Raw genomic sequence first — 12,439 nt, forward strand, 5'->3', positions numbered from 1 at the left:
CGCATCCCTGGCCGTCTCGTGGAGACAGGTAAGTGTCATACACCACACTCCGACCCTGCTTCGGGCCGCCTCCGGGCCTTCCGAGCCGGGTCCCTGTCCTCCACCTCGCTGCCCCACCTCGGGTGCGTCTGTGGTTCCCTGGCCCCTGGCACGGTGTGTGTAAGCATGAAGATGCTTCCTACAGCTCCAGCTGACCCCGAAACTACCAGCAGACTCGGCTTGCGATTCATTTCGCTTGGCTTCGCCCTGGCTCAGTGATATTCATCATACCTAGGTGTTGAGCTGAGATGCTCCTAAGATTAGTGATATTTATCACACCTACGTGTTGAGCGCTGCTCCTGTCCTGTGTGGGCACGTCGCAGTCCTACTGGCGAAGGACGCGATGTTGCCTCTCCTCCAGCCGATATGAAGGCCGGTTTCTATAAACCCGTACTTCATTGTACCCTAGATAGGTGGTGGGTTATGGCCATCTTGGACCTGTGTCAATTGAAACGGGCCCTTTTTCGAAAGCCTCCGTTCAATTACTACACAGAGGCATTTTCAAATGCTCCGTCCCCAAGGTTGGCCTACAGCGTTCGACCTGAAGGACAGTACTTCAGATCTCTATCCTTCCGCTCCACAGACCATTCTGTGTTCTGGCGTCAAGGGTACGAAGTATCAGTACAAGTCCTACCCTTCGAGTGATCCATAGCCAGTTGGGTCTTCAGGTCAACTGGGAGAGAGTAATCTCGCCCACGGGCTGAGTATTTCTGTTTCAGTTCAGGAGAAGGACTCGGTCCAACACGTCTCTTCAAGAAAAGTGTGTTAGGCTAGTGCTAGAAGTGAGAAAGGGTTCCACTGAAAATTTCAGAGGCTCCTGGGGCATATGGCGGATGCAGCCGCTTGGCTTCCTCCATATGAAGACCGCTTCAGCATGATCGAGTCCCGAGGTGACCGTGGCAGAGCGGCACGCCCTGTGTGATAAAAGATCACCCCGGCCTGCCGCCAAACTCTCAGCCCATGTTCAGACCTTCAGGTCCACTAACACTGACTGAGGGGCCATGTACAAAGGGCATGCTTTAACGGAGGCCTGGGCGACCTCCGACTGCATTGGTATTCGTTACCTCGAGTTGGCAGTTCACCTCCCTTTGAGCCACCGCTGCTCAGCCAGCTGGTACTGGTCTGAAAAGACAACATTGCGACCGTTGCGCTAAGCTTCCCTCGCATGTCACAACTCGCCCGTCACCTGCTCCTTGGAGTCAGAAGCTTCTGAGGTCGCTTCATTCCACTATAAAATTCTACCAGCCTGCTCAATCGTGCCGCCAACGAGCCTCACGACAGCTATGGCCAGGGAGAGTGGAGACTCCAATCCCCTGGCGGTCCAGCTGGGCAGGGACCACTTTGGGGCCGCACAGTTACATCTGTTGCCCCTCCGGACTCGTCGCTCTGCCAGTTGTGTTTCTGTCTGAGCGGACATCCCTTGGATAGACACTGGCTTTCAGCTGACCCCGGGGCCCAGCAGAAATGCGTTCCCCAGTGAGCCTTCTAAGAAAGCGGCTATGCGATTCATTATTTTTTGGCGCTGCCCAAGTTCAGTGATGTTCATCACACTCAGGTGTTGAGCAGAAATGCTCCTGAAGCTCAGTGAATTATCACATCTAGTGTTGAGCAGTGCTCCTGTCTTGTGCGTGCATGTCGCTTGCACCTACTTTGCTAAGTCAGGAGTGGCACAGGTCTTGATAGTTGCCCCTTTTTGGCCCAACCAGATCTAGTTCCCTCGACAGCCTTCCTGACTTTCCCTGAATACATTTCAGGGACGGGGCATGATGGCACCCGCGTTCAAATAACTGGACGGGGAGGTTCAGGTCGCTATCACAAGGGTATGTGGTAGTAGTGACCATCACTTCTGCAAGCACCCCCTTAAAGGAGAACTCCGGCGCAAAATGAACCTTTGGTCTAATTACACATTGTTACCTAGTCAACCGTTATCTGAGATTTGTTTTCATGATTATCGAATGTAAATAGTTTTATCTCTAAAAACAGTTTAGCCTATAAAGCTAGTATAACGCTACTATATTGGGCATAGTGTAATGACAAATAAAAATCGCTTGTTAATACCACTAACAAGGCTCAAAATAGCCCCACACTAACACGGTAGCATAATGAGGGTCCCTAACTTCAAACCGAAGCATTGAGAACTTTGTCAGTGTCCAGACAGTTTAATAAGAAGATATTTTAAACATACAGTCAACTTCGCGTATACAGGCAGAAGCCATCTTTGAAATAAGTCTCTACCAGTCGATCTACGAACGCCGATCCAAGTGCGCTGGTGAGAATGTGAACGAGCTATAAGTTGTGATAAGGTGAGCGCGAACAGCAGGCTTGGATCGGCGTTCGTAGATCGACTGGTAAAGACTGTATTTCAAAGATGGCTTCTGCCGGTATACGCAAAGTTGACTGTATGTTTAAAATATCTTCTTATTAAACTGTCTGGACACTGACAAAGTTCTCAATGCTTCGGTTTGAAGGTAGGGACCCTCATTATGCTACTGTGTTAGTGTGGGGCTATTTTGAGCCTTGTGCCTGCGCCCCTCTTTATCCTCTTGGGCCTGTCTCTGGTGCTGTTGCAATGCAGAGACCGCCCCTGAGCCACTGCAGGCAGTAAGTTAAAAATTCTGTTTTTAACAGTTCTCCTGCTCGCATGGTCTCTTCTAGAGGGTAGGGACATGCTCGCTTTCGGTCAACGACTTGTGCCTGGAATTCGGGCCGGCTAACTCTCACTAGCTGAGACCCCGGCCTGGATATGTGCCCAAGGTTCCTACCTCTCCCTTAAAGGGACCAGGTGGTGAGCCTGCAAGCGCTGCCTGGAGGAGGCAGACCCAGCCCTGGCTTTCTCTGTCCGTCCGCTTCATTGCGGTTTTACGTGCACAGAACGCAAGCCTTAGGACCTCAGATCAGCTCTTATCTGTTAAGGAAATCAGCAGAGAGGGAAGGCTGTTTCCAAGCGAGGTTGGCCCACTGAAGTGGCTGCCTTCATCTTGGTGAAATTCCCGAGATGCACATGTCCACTTAGGTGGTGAGCTCCTCTTAAATGAGTGTGTGCTCCCGCTTAGGCGTTGACACAGAGTGCTTCGCTGACAGATATTCTAGAGTTGAGGGCTGGGCGACACCTCAGTCGAACCGCTGCTTCCCGTGGGCTCCCTTCACATGAAGCCAGTTTCACTGTAAGCCCGGTTCGTTGTGTCGGCTTGCTGCGCCATTCCCCTCCTCTGGACTGGATACGTGCGCAATTCTTGCTCCAGTTAAGTTCCCCTTTTTAGCCGAACCCTGTCGAGTTCCTTCATACCCTTCGGCAACGGACATGGCGGAATGTCCGAAGCCAGGCCTATCACTCGTATGCACTGGTGGAACCTGTGTTAGGCTGGGTCCATATGCTGTGATCCCAACGGCGATCCCATATGTGTATTCTTCCACGGTACGGTTCCCGGTGGCGAGCCCGTGTCTTCCCTTGGCAGAGCCTGCTCTGCCGTCATTGTTCGGTTGAGTCTCCCCCCTGTTAGGCTGGAGCCACCCCAGTGACATTCCATATGTTGTACTGCCCGGTCATCCGCCCAGTTCATATGTGTATTCTCCACATGTTACCTCCCTTCGGGCAGGATGTGGCTTCCGCAGCGTCCCTTCCTTCCATGTTCAGGGAACGCTTTCCCAGTGGTCCTGTAGGAACAGCAGTGACTTCCCTGGCCTAAGCCCTGTCCCTTCCCCGCCTAATTTCGGGGGGATCTGGAGGCTTTTGTCTAGGCACTGGAAGGTGGCAACACTAGATGGCGTTTTAATTGGGATCCCAATCAGTCGACACGTCGACTACGTCAAACGTGAGTGACTGAAAGGGAGCGTCTCGGTTACGTACGTAATGGAGACGTAGTCCCGTCGCCACTATTGCTGGACCACCGCTGACTCCGAGTTATGCTCGGCTCCTCAGCGAAAAACAACTAGTGCGTGCATCCACTTCCGTATTTATACCCGCGCTGCGGGGACGGAGTGTCAGTCGACTACGTCGACTACGTCTCCGTTCCCTCCTTCAGGGAACGAGGGTTACATACGTAACCGAGACGTTCTCAATATTAAATGTTGGTTTGTTGAGCTGTAAAGATCCCTTGCAAGGTTTCATTTTTTAAATGAACAACACTACACCTGAGAGAAAGTTTAACATTCAGAATACAGCCTCTTTTTTAATGCATTTATTCAGGAAACATGACACTCCATTTGTAGTCAGACTGTCAGATCTGCAAGAAGGAGATCATTCACTGTCAGACTCGTCTTGTGTCTGTACGGTGTCTCGTAGGGCAGCATACTGTGCCATGTTAGGCAATCCTGATGCTACACAACAGCTCAGAGCACTGCGGAAAATGGCCATTTCATTTCCATCAAACCTGTATAGAAAACAGATGCAAGGAATGCAATGAAATATAGTCTGTATTAGACTTATAGACTTATACTTATATCTAACGCAGTGTGAAATGATCTGTGAGATTTAGTGTTTGTGGAAGTTACCATTCATCTGTCTTCTCATCGTAGCACTCCACATCAGAGGTGGTGCTGAATCCATTAAAGCCTCCGACAGCAAACAACTGACCATTTACTACCTGGATTTTGAGGAAGTTAAAAAAGGAAAATAAATAATGTACAGCTAATGTCTTTAGCTTTACATTAATAAATCTTATTATAGATGCAACGCTTCATTTAAACATAGTTAGAATGTTTTGACACGCATTGATCTTTGAACCCTTCTACAATTAGGGTGCAACTTTCCAATTATTCTCAATAGGGGACCAAAAAAAATGTTCCCCCATATTCATTATCATCAAATCATTGTTGTAAAGTTATTTCATAGTTTCACCAGAGACAGATATTAACTGTCCACATCTCACCTCAATGCCAAAGTTGCTGCGTGGATTGTACATTGATACAACGTCACGCCAAATGTTAGTCAGCGGATTGTAGGCCTCCGCACTCCGCAAACGACTGGCACCATCAAAACCACCAACCTTTAAATAAATATACTTTTTATTTATGTATTCTGTGCATTTGTATATGCACATTGCACATCCATGCATGCATTTACAGAAGTGCAACCTTTAAACTGTGATGTTCCATATTTCTGTATTTGTGTCATGGTTATCATAGTTAATTAAAACTATAACACTGATATGTGTGTGTTTAATACTCACAGCATACACTAGATCTGCATAAGCGATCACACCAACACCACTGCGGCGGGTACTCATGGGAGCGATGAGAGTCCACTGGTTTGTTTCAGGGTTGAAGCTCTCAGCAGAAAAGAGACACTCGATCCCAGTAAAACCACCACAGATATAAATCTGACAAACACAAAAATAACATGCATGATGTTTGTGCACAATCATCACAGATTGATCAGAAAAGCAGTGTTTAAAACACTCTGTAAATTGTATGATATTCCTTTTCATATTTACACTATTCCCATGCCATATCTCAATTTCACCTTTCCTTCATGCTTTACAGGCATTAATAGTGTCCAGCAGAATAGTGTGGAATCATGGGTAAGTGCTCTTACCCTGCCCTGCAGTGAGGTGGCGCTGGAGTCACTCCTCCGTTCATTCATGGGTGCCATCATTGTCCACTGATTGGTGTTTGGATCGTAGCACTCTACTGTTTTAAGCCGTTGGTGTCCATCAAAACCTCCAATGGCATAAATGAGCCCGTCCAGAACAGCAACACTAATATAGCATCGGCGTTCATACATGGGGGCCACCTACAACACACCAAATACATCAGTGTGCGAACACACATCAATACACCATCTCATTGGTTCTGTCCTATCAGTTGCACAAAAGTACATTATTACTATTATTATTTTTCTTAATGGTATTTTTTTTTTACACAATCATGATGGTAACTCTGGTGTATTATATTATATTATATTATCTATCTATAAATTACAGGAACGTCTGTCTGTGTGTCTGTCTGTTATTCGCATATCTCTCGAACCGTTAGTCCGGTGGATTTCAAACTTGACAGGTGTCTTGCTACGGGCACAAGTAAGTGCAGTGCCAAGTTTGACGTTGTTTGGATTAGAAATGCAAAATATATCGGTAAATATATCGGTAAAAGAAGCACACATTGAAGATGTTTAGATGATGTTTAGAAGGTTGTGGTTTAAAAATAAAAATTCTGACATAAACACTCTGTCAGCTAAACATTAATTCAGCTACACTGTTTACTTCTAAATATTATATTTTGTTCACGGCCATCATTTGTAGTAGCCTATTCACAAACTGTTTGCTCAAGCATAGAGTTTTTTCGGAGTTCACTGTGTAGCTGCTCCCTGAATCGTTATTCATGGATGTTAACTGAATCTGTAAGTCAGCTACACTGTTTACTTCTGAATATTATATTTCATTCTGGTGCGCTTAATGTTATCGCTGTTTAATAGTAGCCTATGCTACTCACCAACTAAACATATCCTATTCAATGCGTTCACAGTCTCTTTCACAGCCATCATTTGTAGTAGCCATTCACAAACTGTTTGCTCAAGCATAGCCTGGTCTCAATGCTAAGTTATTACTGTGTCATGCGCGCTGAAGTTAGCCTGTAACTATGTGATGTTGAATATGCTATGTTAAATTGCTATGTAATCTAATCTAAACTCCTGCTACCTGTACACAGATACATCTCACCTAATATCACCTTTATAAATTGTTATGCAACCAGTTCAATTTTCCATATTTATTGTCAGTATCAGTATTTGCTTTCTACCATGCACAAATAAAAATGTCACTGAACTTTTGCTGTGTAATTGTAACAATGAGCACTCAAACACACCAAACCAACAATTACTAAAAACACACAAAACAGATTTTGCACGGGCACTGCACTATTATTATTCAAAGCTACAACAGTTGCTGGAACACAAACAAAAATGTATCATGGTTTTACCACTTTTTAGACATGTAATATGGTAATACAGTGGTATTCTTTGAAGTAATGTGGAGTACAGCACATCATTCAGCACTATGAACCATGTCAAAGTACAATCCAGTACCATCACTGTACCACAATACTGTTTTATAAAGGAAGCTAAATTAAAGTTACATGTTGACCTACATCACTCACCTCTTGCCAAGTCTGAGTGATAAGATTGAATTTCCTCACGCTGTTGAAATACTCCACACGGTCAAAACCACCAATACAGTAGACAAACTCATCCAGGACTGCTGTACCATGATAGGCTCTGGGACGCTCATCCTCTTGAGTCACACTGACCCAGCAGTCTGCCTTCACATCATATGCCTCAATCTCATTGGTGGGATTGCCGTCGCTCCATCCTCCGATGGCCAATAGGATCGATGAGGGCAGACGTGGACGTGTCAGTTGATGCATGAGTTCTGAGTTGGTGGGTTCATCCATGTTGAGGTCAAACAAAGTCTTCATTGCATTGATGATAACAGGCATGCAGGCTTGATTCTCCATCACTAGTGCATTGCCCTTTACATTATTGATGAAGTAGGCTGATGACATCAACCCCAATCGAACCTAAAGCACAAGGCAGCGTTTAGATTTTCAGAGACTGTTGCAAGACTATTAGTAAGCAGTTATAATATGGTGTTCAAAAATGAAAAAGGATTTCCAATGTTAATGCTTGAAACGAGAAAAAAAAACTGTCAGAAAGGGAAGAGAAATAAACTTGTTTGCCCTTTGAATTAAGTTTCTTTTTATTACCCCATGCCAGGATTATTGTAGTTAAACTAAAACTAAAACCCTAAAATAAAAATAAAATTAGAATAAACTTTAACTGAAATAAAATATTTAAAAACTTAATCTTAAATAGTTGTCAAGGCACCTTTTCTCATTTTCATTTTATTTCATTTCAAACTGAAATAAAATTAGTAAATTATAGACACATTTAAACAAAAAAGAAATGTAAATGACAAAACCACAAAACAAAATGACAAAAAATAAAATTATAGCAGAAAATGTATCTTGATTTAAGAGTTTTGAGATATTTGTAATGAAAAACAAGACAAAAATCTCTGTTTTACCTTTGGCAAAAGCACTGCAATGTGTTGCCTCCTGTTTGCTGGTGCATGATTAATCCAGTGGAGGACGGCTTCAAAAACCACCTCCTCCTGTTTGATGTTCAGCTCATCCTCATCAATGATCTCCTCAAGCTCTTCCAGGGAGAGCTCCAGGAACTCCCCAGATACGTGCAGAACCTCCTCAAAGTGCTGCAGGATGTAGTGCTTTGCTTTACAGCGGAGCTTTGAGCAGGAGAAAAAGTCCTCTGTAAACTTGCAGATGCCAATGCAGTTCTCTGGGCATAAATGTGACTCCAGGAACTGACAGCAGGAATCTACAAGACCTGAGACTAAGATCATTTCAGCCGCCACCAAGAGCTCCACCACATTCTCTTGAGTAATGAGCACAGATCTTGTGTACGCATACTGGATAATAAGAGGCATGATGTCTTGGGATATTCCTGGAATTTCACAGAAATGTTGTGGGCTGCTCCAGTTGTTGGAGAAAAGAGCCCTGTAAACAAATTTGACAAAGAAATGCATTAATAATGAGTATAAAATAACTTTTCGTTATTTACATTTTAATTTCAGCCAAATTTACTTAGAGAAATAGATTAGTTTCATATTAAATTCGAAATGCTGGGTAAAACTTCATTCATAGCCACTTCCAGAATCAAATTTCAAGAATGTTTTTTTCCTAGATATCATAGTTACATTCTTTGTTCTGGCAATACACTCATTCATTTTCATGCATTTATATATTTGGACAGCTTAGGCAGTTTCAACAGAATAATGTTAGCAGTGGAAATGATGTATTATAATAATTTCTAGGTAATTTGCACACAATTGCAGTTCAAATGCTGCTTCTCACCTAAAGTAGGTGCTGCAGCCACACATGATGATCTTGTGCACTTGAAATTCTCTGTCGTTTGACTTGATGATCATGTCAGTGTGTTCTCCCAGTAAACGTGCTTCATCAAACACGTCAAAGGCTGTGGCTCTTATGTTCTCCATGTTCTTTCAGGACTCTCAGTCTTCTCACCTCAAACTCTGATTAAAGTCACCTCAGGATTTTGTCTTTGTGGGGACTTTTGCTCAGGAGAGTTCTGTAGAATGTCTTTGTGACATCATAGTTGTAGAGCTTGAATATTTTTTCAGTTTGTGTCTTGGCCACATACAGTTTTGTTTTATCGATTCCTTTTGCATAAAACATCTTCACAGTCACAAAGATATTATTAAAAACTCAGTGAAATAAATAAAGCATGGGATTAGTGATTTGAATATGCAATCATCCATTTTGATTGCACAAAATACTAGTGAGTTTTTGACAGTAGGACAGATTTTTCTTGCATGGTTTGACTGTGACCCCAAATAAGTTTAACAGAGGCCTGTATGAAGATAATTATTTTTCACAGATGTCATATTCCCATTCCAAGGTTACTCAGCATTAGGCCACATCATGAGGGAAATGTCTTGCTTTTATTAGTTAAATCTGTAAATTTAGAATTCCTGCTATTATAAGTAAAATTACCAATAACTGGCCAAGCTGAGTTTTTTTTTAAAACAAAATTTACAAATGGAAATATTCAACAAACAAGACTTTGAACAGTCACTAAGACACTAAAGCTGTATCTGAAATTGTCCCCTATACCAGCTGCAGTTCTCCAACTGGTTTTATTATTTTAGGAATTTGACCTTCTTAAAACAAAAAGAACACTGAATTACATTTAAATACAATAAAGCAATACATGCACACAAAAATGTGTAAAGTAAACAAATGTTTCAAACTGATTCAAGTGCAAAAGAATTATAAAGAACAATAGGTATCACTTTACAATAAGGTCTCAGTTAAAGTTAGTTAATGCATTAACTAACATTAGCAATAGCTACATTTGTTACTTTCTTTGTTATCAATTAGTTTAAAAAAACAATTGATCATTTTTAGTTCATGTTAGCTCATGTCCATTATACAACTTTTGAATTTAATAATATGTTGATGTTGAAATGTTGAAATTAATATTAACTAAGATTAATAAATATTTTAGAAGTATTGTCCATTGTCAGTTTATGTTAACTAATGAATCGGAGCCTTATTGTAAAGTTACCAAACAATAATAGAATCAGAACATTTGCAATCAATGTGTAGAGCAGGGGTTCTCAACTTCTATTTTCCTGCAGAGTTTAGCACCGCACTTGATCAAACTCACCTGCTTATTGATCTTATGGGGACGTTTTTGGTCCCCACGAGGAAAACAACTTATAAATCATACTAAATTGTGCTTTTTGTTTGTTTGTTTGTTTGTTTGTTTGTTTGTTTGTTTGTTTGTTTGTTTGTTTGTTGAAAACTTTAAAATGGAGAAAGTTGTCGGTAATGGGTAAATTTAGGATTAGGGGATAGAATTTGTACAGTATAAAAATCATTATTCCTGTTGAAAGTCCCCATAAAACATGGAAACCCAACACGTGTGTGTGTGTGCGTGCGTGCGTGCGTGTGTGAGTGAGCAATAAAGCCAGAGGTGTCACAAATATTGTATGTGTCATGATCCGGCCTTCTTGTCCTTGATTTCCTCTAGTCTTGAGGCTGGATCATGACAGACCCGTGTTTTGTGTACAAGCGCATGGCCAATTGCTTGGGCCATGTGCTTGTGTTGTCTCCGTTACGTTACCCCGCCCCCTTGTTATCCTCGTCTCGTCATTATTGTCTTGTCAGTTTCATCTGTCCTTGTCTAGTCAGCTTCACCTGTCTTTGTAATTAGTGTTCCCTTTATTATCCCCTTGTGTTTGCTGTCCTGTGCCGGTTCATTGTGAAACTTTGTGATTCATGTCTGAGTGATTGTCTAACATTGTCATCCTCGTGAGTATCCTGTCAAGTGTATTGTCTACAGAGAAGTTCTGCTTCCTCGTTTGCCGTTTTGTTTACCGTCAAGTCATTATCTAGTTTTTGTCGATCCTGTTCCAGTCCTGTTTTGCCCCCTCTTTGGTTTTGTTTTCCCTGTTTTTGTCAGTCAATAAACCTTGTGTGAACGCATACTGTCTGCGCTTGGGTCCATCCTCCATTTCATGACAGTATGCTGTAATACTATTCAGGTAACTTAACAGGAAACAAAGAGCAAGAGCGGGAAGATTGATTTGATGCCCCGGGTGGTGTCCTGCTTGCATTTGTTGGTTTCAGGGTTCAGATGATTCAAAAGCAGGCCAGTGGCTGCTGGGGCATGAGGTAATTGAACAAGCTGAACTCTCACACCTCTCTAAGTGATAATTTTTAAATGTTTACACATCTAATTCTAAATCTATTGTCTCAAATACATGCAAAACGTTTTGGTCTTGTAAAAACATGGTATTTTTTAAGGTCAGTGAACCTACCAAACTTCCACCATTTATTATCTTTGACATGGTGTTTCAGCCTTTACAGACCCAGAAACCACTACTCAAACTTTTTTTTTTTTTACACTTCTTCATTGTTGATTCATTTTCAGAATGTATATTAGCTACTGTTAGTCTGGAAATTTGTATAGGAACTTAGAACTAAGGTAAATGTATAAATTATTAAAATACAAATTTTGTACCCTATAAGTTGTTAAATAGCTCATGTCATGATGCCTAAAATGTATTGTGATATCGAATTTGTACCCCTTTTACAGTACCTTTGCAGACCCCTAGGGGTCCACAGACTCCTAGTAAACCCTGGAATAGTTTATCCAGGAAATGTAGATCTGGAAAGATTGGTAATCTGGAGAGGTTTTATAAAAATTATATAAAGTGTATATATAGTGTCCAAACGACTGACTGACTTCCACAGAAGAAAGTCATGCAGGTTTGGAAACATGTAAATGATGAAAAGATTTTTTGGTACGCCTCTAAGTTTATCCAATAGCCCTAAGATTTCAACATTCTCTTATTTCTCTGTAGTTCAACAAACATCCACCAGAGAACAGCTTGAGTCCATGCTGAGAGAAGGCCCTTTTTTATGTTCCAATAAAAACAATTCAGCAAGCATGTGGGTGCTGATTTCAGGTCAGCATTTTTATTCTACATGTGAATGTTAAATGAAAAAGAGAATTACTTGACTAGGACAAAGCATAATTCATTTTTCTTACTCTCTTGCAAACATAATACATTTTTTTTTTTTGGTCTATTTTTTCTCTCCCTTTTTTTGTCTCTGATACATGCAAGAACTGTGAGTCAGGCTAAGTAGGCGGAGGTGAGAGCGAATTGTAAAGGGAAAGACGCTGCAGATGCTCACTGTATTGTATGCAGCATGAACACATAATATTCAGTAGAGCAATACAGATTGGTTACTACACTACCATTTTGGACCATAAGCCACAAAACTCTCATTTTGATTTCACAGGGTCTTTTCTAAGGTGTGTCAACCATGACAGCTGCAATAGCACAAAAAACTACAT

The 12,439-nt window shown here is 42.0% G+C and overlaps 1 protein-coding gene across 1 annotated transcript; it reads right to left on the bottom strand.

Annotated features, from left to right (window-relative positions):
* Window positions 1–4,276: 4,276 nt before the first annotated feature.
* Window positions 4,277–9,051, bottom strand: LOC130070593 (kelch-like protein 10). Its single transcript, XM_056235014.1, has 8 exons — window positions 8,905–9,051; window positions 8,058–8,547; window positions 7,132–7,551; window positions 5,573–5,770; window positions 5,208–5,357; window positions 4,908–5,024; window positions 4,531–4,622; window positions 4,277–4,409 (listed from the first exon to the last, which is right to left on the bottom strand). Exons 1-8 carry the CDS (start codon window positions 9,045–9,047, stop codon window positions 4,277–4,279), a joined length of 1,743 nt encoding a protein of 580 aa, XP_056090989.1. The 5' UTR covers window positions 9,048–9,051.
* Between the last annotated feature and the right edge of the window lie 3,388 nt (window positions 9,052–12,439).

The sequence above is a fragment of the Rhinichthys klamathensis genome, unplaced genomic scaffold (assembly GCF_029890125.1).
Source record: "Rhinichthys klamathensis goyatoka isolate OS25496 unplaced genomic scaffold, OSU_Roscu_1.1 h1tg000412l_1, whole genome shotgun sequence".
NCBI classification, from domain to species: Eukaryota; Metazoa; Chordata; class Actinopteri; order Cypriniformes; family Leuciscidae; genus Rhinichthys; species Rhinichthys klamathensis.